Source organism: Mus caroli, chromosome 11 (assembly GCF_900094665.2).
Source record: "Mus caroli chromosome 11, CAROLI_EIJ_v1.1, whole genome shotgun sequence".
NCBI lineage: Eukaryota > Metazoa > Chordata > Mammalia > Rodentia > Muridae > Mus > Mus caroli.
The window spans coordinates 106,121,868-106,144,217 of NC_034580.1; the positions used below are offsets into that span (position 1 = coordinate 106,121,868).

Genomic DNA, 22,350 nt, shown 5'->3' on the forward strand with positions numbered 1-22,350 from the left:
GCACAAAAACAGCAGTAAGTTTCACTCACTACTGAGGAATATTCACACTCCCGGGAACAGTCGCAGGCTTCTTTTCCTAGTGCATCCGTTTGAGCACTTTCTCTCCTTCCATAAACATTTCTTAAGTAGGTGGCTGCTCTCCGAGGTTCCTTTGCACACTGGTTTCCAAAAGGGGATGTGGTCAATCCAGGCTGCACATGATGAATCTGTTTTGTTTTCTGTGTCCTCTCTCTCTCTCCTGGGAAAATACTGTTCTGTGATTGGTTGAGAATAAAACAAACCCTATGTCTGTTCATTCAGCCCTTTCAACTCCGGAAAAAATAAAGCAGATAAGGAAAACTTGCTCAAGCCCTTCAGATATGATGAGATCAAGATTGGAAAGAAGACAAAAAGACAAAACAAAACAAAGCAAAACAAAACAACAACAAAAAAACAAAAAAACAAAAAAACAACAAAACAAAAAAAAACACAACAACAACAACAAAAACCCTAGAATAAAAATGTTATCTAAGAACTTGTATGAGAAATACAAGTTTTCATGTTTTCTCACTCTGCATAGCTAAACATAGACGTCAGTTTTCAATTTGGCAAACTCACACTAACTGGGACAAGCTGAAGCTGGACGTTTCTCTTCTTTTCTATTTTTTCCTTTAAAGATAAAGCATTCCCTATCTCTACCTTGGAGATATTCTTACGGTAGACAAATGAAGAACTATTTTAAAACATGTTTTTCCTACTCTGGTCACAGCTGTGTGGGATTTTATGAGTTAGGTACATTAATAAAATAGATTTATTTTGCGACTAAAATGCATAAAAGGATTCAGATTTTTCTGCATTAATACTAGTCTACCTGAACTCCGTTCCGTCCTTGCTGCACAGTGTATCTGAAAGGCACTGAAAACTTTTGACCCGCCACAGCAAATGCCAAAACAGAAACAGCAAAGTCCAGGAGTTGAGAAATCTCAAATATTTGTCAGGACTCTTTATCCACATGTGTTACTAAATCTAAATCAGAGCGATGTTCCAGAGTATAGGGGACAAGTTTAAGACAGTAACAGTTCCAGCCATGATAATATACTTGGCAGCTAATTCTACTTTTAAAAGTAGACACAAGTGAAATAGCATGCATTTTATCTCGAAAACTGTCAAAACAAACATGTTAACAAGGGTGTTCTAAAGGCCTCAGGACTGTAGGGGGAAAATGTCACAACACTTAAAAATTTTGTTTCAATAGTAGAACGAATCTTTTGAAGTAGCCTAGAATATAATTCAGATTTCTATTAATTTTACTGCCATGGTTGTTTGATTCTTTATATTCCATTTTTTTTTTTTGGTAGCTAATGCTTAATGAAAAGTTCTTTCTTAGAAGTTTTATATTGTGCATTCAATTGCTAGGGTTTTTTTTTTTTTTAATTTCTTGTTTGTCTGTTTTGTGCTCATGTATTACATCCCAATCCCAGTTAACTCACCTCAACTTCTTCCAGTCCCTCCCCCACCTCTCCCCTCTTCCCAAGTTCTATTCCTCCTCCATTTCCCTTCAGAAAGGAGCAGGCTTCCCAGGGATACCCATCAAATAGGCCATAAAAGTTACAGTAAGTCTAGGCACTCATAGGCTCAGCGCATGCACTCATATCAAGGCTGGATGAGTCGAGCCAACAGGAGGAGAAGGGTCCCAAGGGCGGGCAAAAGAGTCAGAGGCAAATCTTTTTTATTCTGCCTTTCTTAAAATTTTATTAAAACTCACAGCTTTAATAACATCAATTTCTTAAATATATTTACTGCTTTCTCGCTATTTTATGTATGTGTTTTATTGGCCTTTTTTCCCTCATATATGTTTGAGATAGTGTCTCTCACTGAATTTGGAGCTAGGCTGTTCTCTTTAATATGCCTCATTTATTGTGGTGACACTATTTTTAACTTTGAATGAAAAGATAATCCTACAAATAGCGATCTAACATGATGAGGAAGACAGATGCAGCCTCCAGTTAGGACCTGGAAATATTGGGAAAAATATATTCCTAGTTAGAAGTTGAGATGTATAACTAAACTTAAAAATAATGAATAAAGGATACTGAAAAGTAATAAACAATTGGAAAACTAAGCAAAGAGTGAGGGTATACCCAGTAGGTCCTAAAACCAAAAAGAGAATTTAAAATTTAGTCATGAGTAGCACTTCAGGTAATTAAGTACATCTGGAATATATTGGATTAAGATCTAGGCCTCTGGTGTCTCAGTGTTTCTGTGATTCAGTCTTTAACACTGACAGGTGGACAATCTACAATTCATTTTCGTACAAGAATCTAGGTGTGCTGCATGACTGCTAAATACAGTCTAGAAAAAAAAAAAATCTCACGTCTTCTATTCCAGGGAGGAATATAAATGTTTTGTCCAATCACTGCGATATATAGAAAAAAAAACCCAGAGATGGAGAGGTGGCTTAGAGGGTAAACGCATGTGCTCAGATCCCTACACCAATATAAACAAGCAGAATGAGACTGCGCATGTACACAGGAGCATACTGCTATGTCCAGCGAAGACAGAGGGGTTACTGATGTTTATTGGTCGCTTTGGCCTCCAGCTCAGCAAATCCAACCAGAGACTCTGTCTCAAAGAAATAAGGCAGAGCATGATAAAGCAGACACCGAGCGCTTTTCTCTGGCCTCCTCTGGCATTCCATCCACACATGACATTCGTGCACGTAACATACGCGTTTAGATTTTTTTTTCTTTTTTTTTTTTTTTGATTTTTTTTTGAGATGATTATGTAGTGCGTCACTACGTCCCGACCCTTTCTCCCTCCAAACATTCCCATCCAGCCTGCTTTCAAATTCATGGCCTCTTTTTCATTCATTCGTGTTACAACACAATTTTTAAAGATACATAATACACGCCTCTCCCAGACAATACATTCTGATCACAGTTTTCCCTCCCTCCGCTCGTCCCAGTTCTCCTTCCCTTTCCCGCCCCGGGCCGGCCCCGAGATCGACTTCCTCCATTTCCCTACGGAAAAGAGCAGGCTTCCAAGAGACAAAAACTAACCAGGACAAAACAAAATATAATGAAACAAGGTAAAAGCCCTCATATCAAGACTAGACATGGCAACCCAATAGGAAGAAAAGAGTCCCAGGAGCAGAGAAAGAGTCACCCCTCTCACTGTTAGGAGTCAGACAAAACGCACCAAGTTAACTTCCATAACATTTATGAAGAGGACCTGGTACAGACCTTTGAAGGCCCTGTGCTTAGCGCACGCCTTTAATCCCAGCACTCAGGAGGCAGAGGCAGGCGGATTTCTGAGTTCAAGGCCAGCCTGGTCTACAAAGTGAGTGCCAGGACAGCCAGGGNAAAAAAAAAAAAAAAAAAAGAAGAGAAAATGAAAACTTAAAGAGTGGATGTGTGCACGTGTGTTTCATTTGTCGTATTTCAGGTGCACTAGACAGGAGGAGATCCTCTTACTAACAAGGACAATATCATAGCAGTTAGTTTGTATGCCCTGGAAGAAAAGCTAGTACTGTGATCTTACACCATTCCTCTAAACACTTCCCTCTCCATATTTTTTCATCCATTAAAATGAGAATCAGAAATGTTGACATATGTATGAAACATATCATATATATATATATGATTTTGCGGGGATTAAATTTATTAATAATGTCTAAAAAATTGTAAATAACAATTTTTCCCCTGAAAAAAAAATGGTTATTTCAGTGGTGGCACATGCCTTTAATCCAGCACTTAGTGGGCAGAGGCAAGGGGACAGACAGGGCTACACAGAGAAACCCTGCCTCAGGTGGAAAATAGTTATATGCTCTGATTGTTCTTTGTTCTCTTGATATCATTAAGCACTCCTGGAATCCCACAACGAAGACTTAAGCAAGTCAGTAGAATGGAGAATGGAGGGGGCTGGTGGCGTTCACTAGTAGACTAAGAACTGAAGTTAACAGACACTGTAGCGTCATAGACTATACAGAATTTACACTTCAAGCTAAGAAACTATATAAATTAGCTAAAATAGGAGAGAAAGAAGATAACCCATTAGAATGCATAACATTTTAAAATAGCACTAATAATTGAGATTTAAAAACTTATACACTTAGAGCAGATTACACAGTTAGAACTTTTTAGTATTTTTTTCCTTTTTTAAAAATTAATCACTGCATTCATTTACATCTCAAACAATATCCCCCTTCCCGGTTATCTGCAAACCCCCCATCCCATCCTCCTTCCCCCCCCCCTTTGCCTCTATGAGGGTGCTCCTCTACCCACTCACCCACTCCCACATCACCGCTCTAGCATCCCCCTACGTTGGGGCATCAAGCCTCCCTCCCCTTCCACTGATGTCAGCAAATGCTTCTTAGGCTCTGCAATGGTGGTGGGGGGGGGTTGCTGTCTGCAGATGGGATGGATCCCTGGGTGGGGCAGTCTCTGGATGGCCTTTCTTCAGTCTCAGTTCCAATTTTTGTACCTGTCTTTCCTTTAGACAGGAATATTTCTGGGTTAAATTTTTTGAACTGTCTTGGTGACCCCACCCCTCAACTGGGGGCCATGCCTATTTACTGGGGGTAGTCTCTACAGGTTGTATCTCCCCTTTGTTGGGTATTTCTGAATTAGACCCACCACATGCTGTAGAACACTAGACTCACTCCTATTTCAATACGCATTACCCATCTTCCCTCTCGCCTTTTCTTCTTGTTTTGGTTTTGTTTTCCTTTTCTTTTTCAAGACAGGTTTTCTCTGTGTAAGCACCCTGGCTGCCCTGGGATTCACTCTGTAGACCAGGTTAGCCTTGAACTCACAGAGATCCACCTGCCTTTGCCAAGGATTAGAATTGTGTGCACCTGTTGGTAGCTGACTCTTAGCAGAAAGCAGCTATTTACTTACAGGTTGGTACTTTTCCACCCTGACAAGAGACTTGCTTTCCTAGCATGCTGTTTTGTCAAGAAGCCCACCACAGCTGAACACACTCTGATAACATCTTGTTTTTCTCCTACACATCCCAGACTTGTGGTTACGTGTCTCCAGTTGCACTCCCCAGCGTGTGCTTATATATACACATAGTTACCTTTCATTAAATGAGACTTGATCAGACATACTGTCTTGTCTCCATTCTTCACGTCTCTTGCCCCTCCATCTCCACTCTCTTCCTTGTAGACCCCGTTGACTGACCCATGGACTGGGTCATGCCACCACTGCCTGGATTCTTCAGTCTTTGTTCTCTCACCTTCTCTCTGTGTGGTGGTGTAAATGAGAATGATAGCCCCTAGGCTCAGATATTTGACTGCTTGCTCTCCAGTTAGCAGAACTGTTGGAGTTTAGGAGGTGTGATCTTGTTAGAGAAGGTGTGTCACTGGGGGTGGACTTTGAAGTTTCCAAAGCCTATGCCAGTCCCAGTCTCAATCTCTCTCTGTCTGCAGATCAGGATCTAAAGCTCTCAGCTATTGCTCCAGCACCTGCCTGAGTGTTCCCCACCATGATGACAATGGACTATCCCTCGAAAACCGTAGGCAAGCCCCCAGTTTAAAAGCTTCCTTTTATAATATTTGTCTTGGTCATTGTGTCTCTTCACAGCAATAAAACAGTAACTAAGACAGATATCAGTACCAGGGACTGGGTTATAACTACTATACAAATGACCATTCTGTTTGTTGGGAAAATATGGAATATGGAAGACCTTGGACTAGAAAAGCAGGTGTACAGTATAAGTAGGACTTAAAGGGTCCTTCTAGTAGGAACATGGAAGACAGTAGTACTGAGAGCTATGTGGCTAGTGGCAGCCCAGCTCAAGAGGTTTCAGAGGGCAATGACATTGAAGAAAGTTCTGGTAATGTTTGCCAAATAATGTGGCTTCACTCTGTCCTTGTCCAAAATCTCTGCCAGGAGCTAAATTGCAGAGTTCTGGATCAAGTTCGTTGCCAAAGGGGATTTTAAGCAGCCTGGTATCGATTATGCCACATGATTATTGGTGATTATTCTCTTGGGCAAATCTACAATGAGAGAAGAGCAAGCAGAGTAAAAAAGAAATACAAAAACGTACAGTTTGAGAAGATTTAATGTTGGAGCCAAGTCTTGTGCTCATGGCAGTAAGTTTAAAGAAAAACATGAATTGAACTGGGGGTGTAAAGGGAGTGGTACCCTCAAAACAAGACCCCACCCATCTCAGCTTCTAACATGCAAAGTGAAATTAAAGAAGAATTTATGCAGCAAAGAAAACCATCAACTTAACTCATATGCAAATGTCTGTCCTGGAGGGGGCCGGGTTCCTGTCCTAGGAGGCAGCAGAACTTTGTGGTTTTGCCATGTGTTTCTGGATTTAGATTAAAGAGGGATACAGGAAAGGGTTTGTGGAGTCTTCCTTTGTAGTTAAGGAAAGCAATTGAGGCCAGGCATGTCAGGGAGGAGAGCTTTCCCTCCCAGCCACAGTCAACATTCAGATCACCACTTCTGTTTTCTTTGTAGCCTCCATATATGAGAAATAACATGTAGTATTTGTAGTTCTGTGTCTGATGGATCTTAGTTGACCTAATGTCTTCTAGTTCCATACCATTTTTGACAAATGCATGTTATTCCCTTTTATGACTAAATAACATTCTGTAGTAGTAATAATAATAATAATAAACATTCCATTATTGTAAAAGAATTTTAATCCAGCAACATGGCTGCTCTGACAAGGAATCACATTCAAAGACCCTCTAGGTCTATGTGACCCAGCCGGAATGAAGAGAGGCTCTGGATTACAGTACGATCTGGGCAGAATACAGACACACCCTCAGTAAACACCTTTAATCCCTAACAATGAAGTTAAGGTTAGTTTGTAGAAGGAAGCAGCCATGTTTGAAAGTGACATCTAATTGAGGGGCAGATGGAAAAGAAAATAGCAACAAATCAGAGACAGGTTGATGTGGGAAGCCACATGTGCCGTTGCAGGGTGGCGTTGGCTTCTGCTGGCCACCACGCATACATAGGCAGTAAAGTTTTTTTGCCAAGATGAGGTTTTGAGAATTAACCAAAATTAACCAATCAGATGAGAGAGAAGTTAACCAATCAGATGAGAGAGAAATTAGCCAATCAGATGTAGGCATGCAAATGAGGTGGTAAGCATCAACCAAGCACAACCAATCCAGGTGTGAGACATGCCTCTCCTAGGCCTATATAAAGCAGCACCAGTTCTGGGCTCGGGGTCTATTCACCTGTACAATCAAGCTCTCCCAATAAACGTGTGCAGAAGGATCCTGTCAAGGCAGCGTCGTTCTTGCTGGTCGAGTCGGACACGTGCAAGAGGTTGACAGAATGAGTCCGAGTTAGGATGTACCCAACTCTCAGGAGAACATGACAGGAAGGAGAGGCTACTCTAGAACAGCACAGGGAGAGAAAGATGTGGGTGGCAGTTTTAGTGGGACAGTTTTATGAGACAGGTGGCAGGAAGAACAAGCTAAACAGAGGTGGGAACAGAATGAGGCAGAGAAGGAGGAGCCAGAAGATTAGAACACAATGCTAAAGTTAGTATGAGTCCAAGCAGAACAATGCAGTGAGGAGCCAAGAGGAGCCAGATTGAATCAGTCAGCTTGGAAGATTAGATTTTATGGAGGCTAGAAGCTTCCAGACATAGACCCAGTAATAGAGCAGAGAAGGAAGCACTCTGGGCTCAACCCAAGCTGGGCATTTGCACATCTGGGGTACAGCTCACATCTCATCTCATCTCATCTCATCTCATCTCATCTCATCTCATCCCATCCATATGTTTTGGTTCAATAATGTACTCCAATATGGTATATGTACATTTTCTTTATAATGCATCCGTTGCTAAGACAACTGGGCTACATGTATATCTTGACTGCAGTGGCTATCACGGCAACACATGTAGACAATAGAGAAAGATTACATTTCCTTTGGATATATACCCAGAAGTCAGATTGTGGGATTATACGATAGATCGTTTATATTCCTACTAACATTGGTTTACTTCTATTCCAGATGTCTATGTTTGAAGTTCATTGTGTTATCTGGGTAGTAATCCTTTGTCCAGGTAAACTGTTTGTAAATACTATCTCCCATTCTCTAAGTTGTCTCTTCATTTTTAACCAGTGTTTCTTTTGCTATTAGAAACTTCTTTGAGGAACTGATGTATCTTACTACAAACAGAGTTGTTTGGTTTCATGGTGGTTAGCTTCTTTAGTAGGTCCAGTGTGAGACCCAAATTGACACTATTACTGATACTATGGTCTGCTTACAAACAGGAGACTAACATGGCTGCCCTTAGAAAGACCCAACAAGCAGCTGAAAAAGTCAGATGCAGTTATTTACACCCAACCAATGGACAGAAGCTGGTGACCCCTGTGGTTGAATTAGGGTAAAGCTGGAAGAAGCTGAGGAGGAGAGCAACCTTATAGGAAGACCAGCAGTCTCAACTATCCTAGACCCCAAGATCTCTCAGACACTGAGCCACCAACCAGGCAGCATATACCAGCTGATATAAGGTCCCCAACACATATACAGCAAGGACTGCCAGGTCCTGACTCAGTGAGAAAAAAATGTATTTAAGCCCCAAGAGACTTGAGGCCCCAGGTAGTGGGGAGGTCTGGTGGGGTGGGAGTAAGGGGTAGGGACATCCTCTTGGAGATGGAGGGGGATATGGAATGTGGAACAGTCAGAGGGCAGACCAGGAAGGGGATAAAGACTGGACTGTAAAAAAAGATTAAAGAATAAAAATAAAACAAAAGCAAAAGCAAAATTGTTTTCTGGATTTAGAAAAAAAAAAAGTGTTACTATCCTAGCCATCAACTAAAGAAACAGAATGCAAAAGAGATAAAGTGAGTGTGTGTGTGTGTGTGTAAACATGCATATGGGTAAGTTATCAATAAAGATATAGGAAAAATCATATTACCAGGCACTTAATAAATGCACAGTCTTAAACATAGAAAAGTGTAACTCGGCTTATTATATCTTTTCCTAACTGCACTCCATGGTAAGAGGTATCTGCCATCTGGTTGATCCTTGTGTCAGGATTTGAACAGAACAATGCTATTAATTCATATGCTTTGGCTACTCTGGGTTTTTTTTTTTTTTTTCAATAGTCTATCTAAAGAAACTTTCTTGCCGGGCAGTGGTGGCGCACCAGCACTCGGGAGGCAGAGGCAGGCGGATTTCTGAGTTCAAGGCCAGCATGGTCTACAGAGTGAGTTCCAGGACAGCCAGGGCTACACAGAGAAACCCTGTCTCGGAAAAAAAAAAAAAAAAGAAAGAAAGAAACTTTCTTCCTCTATCATATGCCTTCTACTCATTTATACTTCTTAACTCACTCATCTAAAATTCATGGTCTCAGTTCCATCCTGATGACTCTCAAAGTGTGCGACATCTCCAATTCCCCTGGGATCCTTCCTCACTTTAAAAATTATTCTTTTAAAAATGTTTTCATGATCTTTTAGATACAAACCCCTTTGCCATACTCCTTTCAGTCTGCGTGCACTGTGTTTTGCAAGTGTACCATTTGTTTTTCTTCCAGTATCTTTGTCCAGGTTTTTTCTGATGGCCTTTGAATCCTTGACTAACGTTTGACTGTGAAGATCTGTTAGAAGAATCGAGTGATCCAGACACCGATTGAGCTCACGGGAATCATTTTGGGACAGAGTTGAAAGCAGGCACTGGAAACCCAAGAACCGGATGCTGACAGTTAGGGCCAGTTAACTTGTGATGTCCTGATGTATGCCTGAGTGTTCCTATGCAACATTAGTTTTATATCTAGTTCAGGGGGCGAAATGAAATGTTCAGTGAAATAATGTTCCAGTATGTTGTTCATCATGAAGAAGGTAGGCAGGAACTCGGAGCAGTGACTCCATAGCTGACAGGCTGAATGGAAAGTCTAAATGTTTGGATAAAGCAGGAAGCAATATCAAAAGGGAACCAAAGATACATACTTCACAGCCCAGAAGATAGTAAAGGGTTCAACGTGAAAGACAACACACAATTTGAACAGAAGCTTAAAATCGGCTTTTGAAGAAGGGCTTGTCTGTTTGTACTTGTAAGACTAGAGAACATGTTGAGAAGTTACCAAAGGGCCGGGCGTGGTGGCGCACGCCTTTAATCCCAGCATTCGGGAGGCAGAGGCAGGCGGATTTCTGAGTTCGAGGCCAGCCTGGTCTACAAAGGGAGGGCCAGGACAGCCAGGGCTACACAGAGAAAACCCGTCTCGAAAAACCAAAAAAAAAAAAAAGAGAAGTTACCAAAGGAGAAAGAATGTAAAATAAATCTACAAGGTTAGACACTTCATTACAGCACTGACTACCATTTGAAAAGCCTCAAATCCTCTTTGCTTCTATGTTAAGTAACAGAGAACTTCGTATCTAGCTCAATCCTTATCATTAAGGGGAGAAAAAAGGTATGTTGGTCATTGTGAGATGAAGTCAGTTACTACAATGGTACTTTTAGGTTTGGCTGTGAAATTAAAAAGGAAATGAACAGGGAGCAGAGCAAGAGAGAGAGAGAGAGAGAGAGAGAGAGAGAGAGAGAGAGAGAGAGAGAGAGANAGAGAGAGAGAGAGAGAGAGAGAGAGAGAGAGAGAGAGAGAGAGAGAGAGAGAACTGTGCTGTGCTCAGCGAAGCTGGAAAGGTGGAGCCATCTAAGCCTTTGACGTCAGACACAGAAGACTTGGAATTTTCAGCTCACTGTGCCCACGTTGCTCCCTTTAGGATAGTAAATATTTTGTGGCATTCTATGCCAGAGGCATACAGTTTGCTTTTCTTTATTTTACAGGGGTCTATGATTGGAGACATTGTTCCGGTCTCACAAGAGTTTGAGATTTTTAAACTGCTTTGTGACTGTGAAAACCTGTGGGGACTTTGGAAGTTAGACTAAATGCATTTTGCATTATGATATGGCCCCAAGCCAGTGGGCGCCAGGGAGTGTGGGAAGGTGTGGTTTGAGTGTTAATGGCCCTCATAGTCCTAAACTGAAATGATGACGCTGCTGAAGCGCTCCTATAAACATTTGATGATGCCCTGAGTTGGACTGAAAAGTTTGAAAGTATAGCCGCTAAAGTGGATTTCATGTGCAGGCCTTCCAGGATCTGCTGGTGATTCTATAGGCGTCAGTTTGTTTTGTTTGTTTTGTTTTGTTTTGTTTCTGTCAGCTGTCTTCTCTCTGTCCTCTAATGCATAGAGCTAGGGCTATATATCCAGGTCCGTTTCTCTACCAGCTGCTGTTAGTTTCTGCTAACTCCCATGTTGTCAAAACTGACAATCATTTGAGTGCACCGGAATCCTTCATCTCGCTATCGCTCACACCCATGAACTGTATGTTCATATGCATCCTGTGAAACGCACTAGCTATGGTCAAAGAAAACTACCCTGTGGATAGTTTTCAACGGGATTGTTTCAGTAAGCACCGGCTTATTGAACTGTCAGTGTCTCCATTCCTGGATGAAGTTTTTTTTCTAATTAAAAATGCTATAAAGTAATGAAAAATAGTACAAGAAGGAATCAGATGTAAAGATCGTGTTGTCCTTCTGCAGGGGGCTGGAGGTAGGGTGACACAGAAATTTTAATCATTTTGAAGATCTTTGAGGAAGGTTCCAAAATCCAACTTTGTAAAAAAAAAATTCATTAATAGATCTATTTATTCACTTTACATCCAAATATCAGCCTCCCCTCCCCTCCCCTCCCAGTCCCCCCTCACACAGCTCCTTCCCTACTTCCTCCTCCTCTTCTCCTCTGAGGAGTACTCCACTCTCCCACGTGTTATCCCACCTCGCACATCAACTCACTGTAGGACCAGGCACATCCTCCCCATTGAGGCATCCCAGGTAGGGGAACAGGATCCACAGGCAGGCTAAAGATTCACTGACCGTCCCCACTCCAGTTGGGGCTCCCACATGAACACCAAGGTGCACATCTGTCACATGTGTGCAGGGGGCCTCGGTCCGGCTGGTGCATGCTCTTTGTTTAGTGATTCGGTCTCTGTGGACCCATAAGGCTCCAGATTAGTTGACTGTTGGTTTCCTGTGGAGTTCCTATCGTATTCAGATGCCTCAGACATTCCCCTCAACTCTTCCACAAGACTTCCCAAGCTCTATCTAATGATTGCTGGGTAGAGCCTCTCAGAGGACAGTTATGCTAGGCTCCTGTCTACACACATTAACAGACTGTCATTAATAGTGTTAGAGATTAGTTCTTGCCCCTGGGCTGGGTCTCAATTTACAGCAGTCATTGGTTAGCCATGCCCTCCTTCTCTGCTCCATCTTTATCCTTGCACATCTTGTAGGCAGGGCATGTTTTGGGGATGGAAGGTTTTGTGGGTGGATTGCTGTCCTTATCCCTGCACTGGGAGGGCTGCATGACTATTGGAGGTGGCCACTTCAAGCTCCATATCCCCCCACTGCTAGAAGTCTCAGCTAGAGTCACCCCCATAGACTCCCTGGGCCTTCTCCCTATCCTAGGTCTCTGGGACATCTAGAGATGCCCTGCCTTACTGTTGGTTTTCATTTTCTTTCCCCTGCTCTCTCTATACACGATTCCCCAACCCATTCCCTTACCTATCACCTCTCCCATCCAGTTCCCTCCCTCTGTCTGCCTCCCTTATCTATTTTATTTCCCCTTCTGAGAAACATTCAGTCATCTTCCCTTGGGCCCTCCTTGTTATTTGACTTTTTATATATGTCCACTAACCTTTTATTCACTTTGCTCGTATATTATCTTAAACAGAGAGATAAAGGCACTTATATTTAGGATTATTAAGAGCTATCCATTAATTCCTATTAATTTTATTATTTGCTTTCCTAATCTCTTCAATTTTTTTTCTTTTCTTTCTCTATCCATCTTAAGCTTTTGACTTACTGAGTTCCTGAATGTTGTTTTTGCCTGATTTTTTTTTTCTCTTTATAGCTGTTTGTTCGTATTGCTGCCTCATCTTTGTCTTCAGTCTCTGATTTTGCTTTTCCTTCTGTGTCTGTGCATTGGTAGTGCTTTCTCTTGTGTCTTCCATTTGACTTACTGAGTTTTGATTTCCAATGTTTCTATTTAGCTTTTTGTTTTCAGAATCGCAATTTCCTTGAGGTTGTGACCATTCTTCCCTGGGTCCTCTTAGTGCATTCATCTGATTATTCAAATACTCTATGAAGTTTTTTGAGTTCTTTGTCCAGAATTAACAGTTTCAGTACACTGAAGTTCAGCTATAGAAAGGGCAGGATCTTTTTGAGGTAGCATGCTGTCTTGCTTTTGCACATTTCCTCTGTTTCTAGTGCCATCTGTATACCTGTTGAGGTGAATATCTGTTTATCTGGGATCTTTTTGTACACCGGTTGAGGTGGATATCTGTTTATCTGGGATCTTCTGACTGAGCAGCTCTCTCCTGAGGGTTCAACTGCCAACACCACTCAGAAGCTAGAAAACAAATTACTGTAACGAGAACAGGAAACCAAAAGTAGACATAGAAATACAATTCAAATCAATTAGGGCTGACCAGTATACCAATAACTATAGAAAATGAGGGGGGAAACGTAGAGTAAGCTATGAAGTTAAAAACTAAGTTAAAAACAATAAGCAAGTTACACAAAGGGTCTAGGAAAGAGTAAAAAGAAGCAGCCAAGTTAAATATAAAGGGGAAAGGGGGGCTATGAGGGAAATAAAAGAGCAATGGATAAACCTGATTATAGGGCAAAGAAAAGGGATTAAAATTAGAGAAAGTTAATGAGATAAGTAAAAAATAAAAGCAACTTTCTAAAAATAGCATAGAAACAAAGGAGTTAAAATGTAGGTGGGTGGTAGAGTCCTTGCTCAGCAGCCACAAAGTTCTGCATTTGATCCCTAGACAGACAGACAAACACACACACACACACATGCACACACACCCAGGTAAAAACAAAACTTAAAATATGAAGTAAAAAAGAAAAAGAGAGTTTTTAAAAAAGAAAAAAAAAAAAAGAAAAATCAAATAAAGGGAAAAAAGGTTAAGAGTTTAAAAAAAAAAAAATACAGAATTGTAGAGCCTTCTTTGGGGGTTCTCTCCAAGGCTGGATTTGCAGCTATGGTAGAGTTGCAGTTGTAGCTTAAGGCCCTTCTTGTCACTATTCAATGTGCTGCTCTTTGTGCACCGATGGCCAAGCCAGTCATGTATCAGTTGTCACTACAAGGACGAATTCATCTTAGAAGCTTTCCTTCTTGTGTATCAGGATTCACTGTTAGCACACTCAACTACAGCCTGCGGGCTTGGCAGGTTCGCGCTCACTCCAGAAACCTCCCACTTTGTGCATCAGGCTGTAGCTAATGTCCAAGCCATGGGGCGTCCCTGAGTACACGGGGGAGGGGGGGCGGGGGGATGAAAAGGACAGCAGAGTACTGAGATTTGCAGAGGGGAAGAGCCAAGGGAACCCGGCATTCAGCTTGCTGGTCTCAGTGCATTCAAGGCACCTCTCTACAGTAAACCAGAGTGGCAGGGCGCGAGTCTAAAAGGACAACAGTGATCTGGTGGACCAGAGCAGGAGGTTCTCAGTCCTACCTGGCAGCGAACGGCACAACAGGAAGACAGCCCCAGAGGCCATCTGCTCCCCAGGATCTCAGCGCTGTTCTCCAGTTATGACAGGAGATGACAGGGCTCTGACCTCTGTCTTGCACGGGTCTTAGCTGCGTGATTAAACTCTGCTTGCTGGTTTTCCAGTTACTCCCATAGGGCTTTGTGTAGCAGAATTTTTCCCTAATTGACTGATTGGGTAATAAAGATGACAAGAAGCCAATCACTGGGCGAAGAGGAGGCGGACCTTCCGAGAGAGGAAGAGGGCAGGAGAAGGGCACTTATTTTTGGACGGAGAAGTGGGAGCAAAGCAGACAAGATGTACGCCCGGAAGTGTTAGGCACCATTAGGATCTGCCATCAGCAGATTTCTAATATAGAAAAGATGATGAATTTAGGATGCTGGATTCCACGCCCAGCAGTTGTTTTATCTGTTGATTCTAAACTAAGATTGTCTGGTGTTTTCCATTCTGCAGCGACTCAGGTGGGCCAGAGGGAAAGAACTTAGCCGAGGCGGAATTCAGCCAGACTTTGGGTTGGGAAAATTAGGCAAGGACTAGGTTATAGAGAAAAGGTAGCGGCGGAGCATGGATCGGCGACAGTGCCCCCCTGGCTAGCCATGGAAATTTGGAAGTGCTGAGTGGGTTTGGGTACAGCTACCCATGGGAACCAAGAGAGCTATCTCGGAGCTCTAGAGAGGCAGAGCCAGCATTGGTGGGAGAGGCCTTGGCAAGGGGAAATATGCGGTCTCGGGGCTATGCGCCAATAGCGTGGGTTGTTTTTTAGTAATTATACGCAACAGCTTTGTCCTTGTTCCAGATTGGGCAGGCTACCATGCCTTCCGTAGTTTAGCCCTACAATTACACTCAGCTTGTTGATATCTGACTATTCCCTGCTCCATGGCTATGCCTCCTGCCTCCTGCCTCCCTAGACACCGAAGCACGATGTCTCCAGACTCCTTCAATTGCAGCTGTTCTGTTCTCCTCTCTCCAAAGTGTCTCAGTCTCAAACAGGAGGCCCTCTTCTCAAGATGGTACCTTGCTATCTTTTCCAACACTGGCCTGCCATGCAGGAGTCACTGAAATACCGTATCATCTCACTGGATTTATGAATTACTGCCAGTCTTTCAGCAGAGATGCCAAGCTTATCTTCCATTGCTATGGCTTTGTTGCCCCAGCCCCCACATCGCCCCTGTAGCTGAGGCTAAGAGATGTTTCCCCCTACATAACCTGTTTATCACTAGCCACAACATGTCATGATTCCCTATATTCTTTTTCTGTATCTTGAAGTAAAGACTATTTTGCTACACAGCCTTCTTTCTCAGGATCACACCTGGGAAGCTTCTAACTGCCACCCTCCAAAGCTCCTGTCCCCAGCATGGAACTTTAATGAAGTCAAATATCTTCAAATGGTTAGAAGTTAGATTTCAGACAGTCCAAGAAAATGGCATTTTTTTTTCTATCAATGTGATCTTGAGTCTCTCACTGTAAGAATTACCAGCTAAATCTTTAAATGACTCTGTAAGAGAAATAATAAATAAATTTCAAATGCATAAATAATACTGGCTTTACTATAGAAAGTAGCAGTTGAGAAATAAATAAACAAACTGGAGACTGCAGTGACGTCTCTAACAAAGATGATACCCCCAACAATCCCTCTTTAAGGGTTTGTTGTTGTTATTGTTTTTGCCCATCTCTGCCAATCCACCTCCCAGTTTTTTAAGTTATCAATATATTTGGCTTGAATGAGAAGTGCTGAGATTCCCTGATCGTGCGCTGGAGCTGGCTCAGAGGTCAAGAGTGCATCTGCTCCTCTGGAGGACCCATTCCCAGCACTCAAACGGAAGCTCACTGCTGTCTGTAACTTCATTCTGGGGATGCTAACGAACATCTTCTGGCCTCTGCTGGCACTGCGTGCATGTGGTGCACACACATACATACAGGCAAAACAGTCATTCACAGAAAATAAGTAAACAGATAAATAAATAAAATATCCTTCAAGACTATTTTGTAGAATACTTGAAAATTTGGTTTTGTGACTTCTTATGTTTTTGTTGTGAGCCTAGCCTTTAATGGCAGAGCCATCTCTCCAGCCTGGTTTTGTGACTTCTTAAAGGCATTAAAAGAGGGACTGAAAACTAGTGATTTACTCCCTGTGTTGGGCCTACAAAACCTATCACGACTGTATTTGTAATCCTTTGCTTTCAGTTTGACAAACGGTTGAGGCTGTCTGCTGGCTCACTTCACATTTCTTGTCCTTCGTGTCTTCTCTTGAGTCCTCTGCCACTACTCCCCAAACAGACTAGCACTTATGAAGCCAACACACTCAGTAGAATTGAGCCTCTGGTCACCAAGATTGCCTGGCTGGCCCTGCCTCTGCTCAGAAGGCTTTCTTTACCCAACTTCCTTCCTGGATTAGGAAGGTGCCCTCCCACACGGCCCTCTGCTGCCACCTAGCGGTCAAAGGGTTTATCCACCTTTCCACCTTGTCTATTCCAACGTTGCTCTTGCAAAAGAAATTGGATTTGTTTTAATTTTTCTTCTTCTTTTTTGGGGAGAAGGTCACAAGGGTGGGGGAGACCTGAGAGGACAGGAAAGTGAGTGTTATCAGGGTACATGATGTGAAATGCCAAAACAACTAATAAAAATATTGTTAGAAAAAACTGGGGCTTTTTCCATGACAGAAATAAGATATTTTTTAAATGCAAACTTTAATTGTAATACTAAACATAAAACATTTTTAAATAAATAATTTTGGAATTACCCCATTTCTGGTAAGAGTCATCCTCCCCAGCACAGAGCTCTGCATGTAAATGGTAAGTTGCTGTTTTAAGTTCTTTTGACTTTCAACTAGACAGAATGAGCAGAATATGTCCAGTGGCTCTCTAAGCAACAAGATTCTCTTATTTTTTTCTTGGTTATCTATTGTTGAATTTGAGTATGATTTAACTGCAGTTCTTCCCAATGTTTTCTTATCCCTTACTTTATGTGGGTCCTTAAGAGATATTGCCATTTTAGGCACAGAGTACTGCTTCAATTTTGAATTTAAGTCACATATCTAATTATGAACACTAAATGAATTTTGGTATACAAACTGAAGTCTGTCATAGATTTTTAGCTCTTAAAGTTTATTATTAATAATATAAGCACATTCATTTTTCTTAAAGGGCAGCATTGAGAATTGTACATATAACACATTATGAATAGAAAACAAGTAAATTTTTACCTTATAAGAATAGCTGATACAAAAATAATTCACCTGAGAATAAATTCTCTCACTTTATGTAATATGCTATTTCAAGGGGAAAGATGAGAACTCAATGTTAACAATATTAAAAATACATTAAGAAAAAGCATTTGCTATTTTAAAAAAAGTCCTGTGTTTTGAATGCTACCTGAAAATGTAAGACGGCATTGTAACTAATGTGAAATGCACGATCGGAATGAGACGCTGAGTGGCCAACAAAGAATCGGGAAAACAACACTCACCCTAGTAAAATTAACTGTGCTATTCATTTTCCTAGAAGATATTCTTAAGACTAGTAGCAAAGCATTGTCATATCATAACTGGTTATAAGTATCTATCCTTGTCTTAATAAAATGTAAGATCTTACAGAGCCGAACAGTTCATCCTTCTACCCAAAGAGCCCATTCTGGAATCACAGTCACTGGAAGGTGTGCTTAAAGTATCGAAAAATGTTTTAACAGAGAAAACCAAAACTGGCTAAAAATAATCTCTGACAAATTAAAGTTTTTGGGGGAAAAAAAAAACCTGCTTTTTCCTAAGAACAGCATGGAAGGCGGGGAAAAGCCCACAGAAGGCAAACCCCCCAGAACGCTTCCCAAGGCTACCTCCTGACCGGCTCCTCTGCTGCAGACAGCACTGCCTTCAACTCGGCAATCTGCCTTTGTTCTACTCTTACTGTTTGGCCACAGATGGAAAATATAAGGCAGGAAGGTGACGCTGCAGTTTGTTTTCATTTGTTGCTAACAAATACACTTATTTCTTTACCTGTATTGAAAAGAAACAAAGTTCTGAAAGCAATAATTTAAGATAATTTAAAATAAATCCATGTATAAAACCAAACTATCCACTGTAATATGAATGAACACACAATACATAAGACTAGACAGTGCAGTCTCGACTTTCATTCCCTAGGAAAATTACACTGAGCAATGCTAATAGACAGTGACCAAGTCTACATGAGAAAGAAGGCGGTATGGCCTGTGTTCACCATCTCTATGAGACAGTTTTGTCTTAGGATGGCCAAACGCTTTTAAGACACAAATGAAACCTACCCTTTTCAGTAACTGTCCTAGTAAACTATAAATGCAGCTTGTTTGCTTGTTTTTAAGGGTATGTGTTCTAGGTTACAGAGTTACAAAAATCACATCCCCCTCCCTCCCCCCCAAAAGGCCCAAGGTACTTAAATTCTAAAAGAGAGCTCTTCAAGTTTACGGCACCATTTAGCAATGACTTGCTGAGAAAATACAATGTGCTATTTATAATTTATCAGCAAAAATAAAGATTTCCTCTTAAATACATCTTGACTATATTGGTCATGCAGTGATCATTAATTAAATGATTAATTAAATGTAAGATCCTTAAAGAATGCAAAATTATAATTTGGTATCAGGAGGCAAGCTACTGCCAATGAAATCTTACAAGAAGAACTTGGGAAGAGGGGCGTGTCATAAAATCCAAGCAGACTTGTAGGATGGTTCTATTACATTAGAGTGCCTCTGAGATACGAGACTAAACAGATATCTTTAGGAAGGTGGAAAGAAATTGTCAAAGCAATAGAGAAAATTGTCAGCCATGTGCCACCTTGTACTGAGAAAGGAAAACTTGAATTAGCCACTAGTGCCTAAAGTCACAAATTTTACTACCCAACAGAACTAAAAGTTCATTAAATCTTCCCAACATTAAATAATTAATAACTTCACTGAAAGCTTGACCATTGAAAGTTGGTAGCAAGCCCTCTGTTCTTGCTATTGTTCTTTACGTCTCTAATGCAAAAGTCATACCACAATATATGTTTTTACAAAGCTAACACATATACAACAGACTGAAATACAGTATCAACTACTTCATATACTTGTATACCTGTCCATATGAGTCACAAAATCAAATATTTCTAAGATTAATTATCATATTTCAACTCTGTCACAAGAGTGAAACTCTAATTTTTATTTCTTAATTTAACCCTTGAAAGAGTTCCTATATTCTACCATGTTCTGAGGTGACCTTTTAAAGGAATGTATATGTTGACCTACTTAAAACTCAAGAGAATCAAGGAATCAAATTTAGTAATAAAAATGGTTATCCATTAAATTTCTCATCTAAGAATAAACCTAAATGTGCCCTGTATGAGGAAAGGCAACAATGCCCTCACAGCTCACAGTCGGGTGTTTGGAGGGAAGCAGAGATTGACGGTCCTACCTCGACAAACAGCTGTCACTGGAGTTTCACAGACGTGGACTCTTACATACTAAGACTCTAATCATAGTCTTTCTGTGAATAACGATTACCAAACACATTTGAATTTTAATGTAGACAAAAGACATGCAACCTGAAACATTTAATTACCCATATCTGCAATCACTAGACTACGAGACTTCCCTTTATTTCCTGTGACCAATGACTGCCACCTAGTGGACGTTACTTCTCAACCATTCCACATTTACACAGGCCAACTTCCACTAAGAGCTTCTTTTAGAAATATTAAAGGGAAAGCCAGTTTCTGCATTGCTTTGTGTCTCTCTTCTGTTATTAGTCAGGTACTGGTCTTTTTAAATAGCACTGGGAGATTACATAATCATGTAACATAGTATAAAATTTAAATATTATTCAGAATTATTCTTTTATTATTTCTTTAAATCCTAAGTTGAGAAATATTGTTTTTGTGAAACGTGAAAAGGATGGCATATAGACTACCTTCAGATATAAACATGCACATGGACAATTACACGCAAATTTATTGAAAGAAAATCCAAACCATAACCATGGTGTGTTAATTAAGGACTTTAAGAAATTTCCAAGTGCTTTCATATTTTTTAATAACTATTCAAGTAATAAGCTTTTAAAATCAAAGTTAAGATAAAAGAAGAAAAAATAGAATAAAAAAGAATAATCAACTCAGGGTCAGTAGGCTGGGTGAGCATAAACACTCAGAATACTACTCTGTCCTCCTGCGTCCTCTCCCACCACAGAGTGCTGGCCAAAGTCCCACAGCTGTTATCTTCTTCCTCTTGCTCTTTCGTAAGTTCTACAAAAACCTAGATAAAAGGAAGAAGGAAAAGTTAACTACTGTATCATTCGGAGGACTCTTACCTAAGTCAGAAACGATACAATGCTCTAACTAATATGTAACAAGTATCAAGAGATTTTCTAATATTGATACTATTCAAACAAAGCAAGTTATGCCCAGTAGCTACAAAGACAAACACATATTTAGAGGGTTAATAAATTTTCTAATTAATATATCAAGTAGTAGTGTCATAAAATAACTTAAAATTGTTTAAACAATTTAAAGTATTCTAATATAAAATAATTCCATGAGTCTTAAGATGTTCAAGCTTAACAAAATAAAATGTACTTGAATTAATTATTCAATAGTATACATATATATCAAACCATCGCGCTGTAGTCAATAAATATAAATAATATGACTATTCAGTTAAAGATGTTTGAAAATGGAACTGAGCAAAAAACTAAGAGGAAGCTAAAGTTGCAATTCTAATTAAATTATAATTTGAGGATGGTGAGATGGCTCAGCAGTACCTTTTGTCAAGCCAAAGACTCAAGTTCAATCACCAAGCCACATGGTTGAAAACTGACACCACTAAAATGTTGTGGCACTTGTATATCCACACATGAAATAAGTAAGTAAATGTACTCTAAGTCTATAGTTTTAAATGTCTATAATATCGGTTGGTGTCTACACTATAAACCTAAGCAATTGCTACGAGATACAGTTAACTGTAACTTTTCTGATTTAACCTTAAAGTACCTGTTCCAGGGTTGCTTGAGAAAAGCTGTATTCTTCAATGGCAAAAGTGCGTTTTGCTATTAAAACATAAAAATGCATTTTACTTAGTGATATTTTTAAGGAGTGAAATGGCAACTAGTTCTAAAGTATCTACTCTGCCTTTAAAACCGTCAACGACGTATTCCAAACTGGAGCTGCCCACGTGTGCTACTTCCCTCGGCCCTGCTTCTCTCTCGTCCACGTCCACACTGATCCTCTGTAAGCCACTACATCAACTGTCCCCATGTGACCTCTCCATTTTCTAGGTTAGCTCCTCCTTGCCTCCAGTGTCTTGTTCTTCGTCACTCCTTTGTTTTCTTGTGATGTCAGATCTCTATCCTCCATTCTCCAAACACCACTACAGCCTGTTCTAGATGCTTAAATTCATTTCTTAACCTTGGCCATTATAAGCCTTCCAATATTCACTTCAAATCTACTTTTCCAATCTAATACCAAATTCTGTTAGTATATTTATTCTTTTAATCATAAAGAAACTATCAGGAAGGTAAAAATTTCAGAATTAATAATTAGTCTACAGCTATGAAGATACACAAGATATAAGTAAATGTTGTCCTACTCAGAATCCCCATAAAGACTGATAAAAATTCTATATATGTTTCAAATTCTGAAATTTTTGTGAATTATATCCATCAGGGCTGAATTTGCATTATTCCACCAGAAGTCCTCCCATGTCTCCCACAGCCCCTCTCAAAGACTTGACCTCTTCTTTTTAAATTACTGTTAAATATATGTGTATGTATAGGCATATATTTATATTAGAATAAAAGAACAAAAGACTATAGTTGTTATAACTGTAACAATAACCTGT

General features: G+C 40.5%; 2 protein-coding genes and 1 long non-coding RNA gene across 11 annotated transcripts in view; all 3 read right to left on the reverse strand.

Moving 5' to 3' along the window:
- The window catches only part of LOC110305860 (ATP-binding cassette sub-family A member 6), a 73,292-nt gene extending 67,986 nt beyond the window's left edge, over positions 1–5,306 (reverse strand). For 2 of the 6 annotated variants that reach the window (XM_029484191.1, XM_029484190.1), the window contains exon 1: positions 30–311. In XM_029484191.1, the coding sequence (XP_029340051.1) occupies positions 30–296 (267 nt within the window). In that variant the 5' untranslated portion in view covers positions 297–311. Of the gene's footprint in view, positions 1–29; positions 312–850; positions 880–5,058 lie in introns of those variants that run through there. The other 4 variants (XM_029484193.1, XM_029484194.1, XM_021177995.2 and 1 more) reach the window with 4 other exon arrangements.
- A 6,366-nt stretch (positions 5,307–11,672) lies between these two features.
- Positions 11,673–14,633, reverse strand: LOC115032422. Its single transcript, XR_003838100.1, has 3 exons — positions 14,481–14,633; positions 12,821–13,381; positions 11,673–11,944 (listed from the first exon to the last, which is right to left on the reverse strand). It is a non-coding gene; the product is annotated as an uncharacterized LOC115032422 (long non-coding RNA).
- A 2,964-nt stretch (positions 14,634–17,597) lies between these two features.
- The window catches only part of Abca5 (ATP binding cassette subfamily A member 5), a 73,415-nt gene continuing 68,662 nt past the window's right edge, over positions 17,598–22,350 (reverse strand). For all 4 annotated transcript variants that reach the window (XM_021176497.1, XM_029483791.1, XM_029483792.1 and 1 more), the window contains 2 exons: positions 21,504–21,559; positions 17,598–20,769 (listed from right to left, as the gene is read on the reverse strand). In XM_021176497.1, coding sequence (XP_021032156.1) covers positions 20,662–20,769; positions 21,504–21,559 — 164 coding nt within the window. In that variant the 3' untranslated portion in view covers positions 17,598–20,661. The remainder of the gene's footprint in view (positions 20,770–21,503; positions 21,560–22,350) is intronic.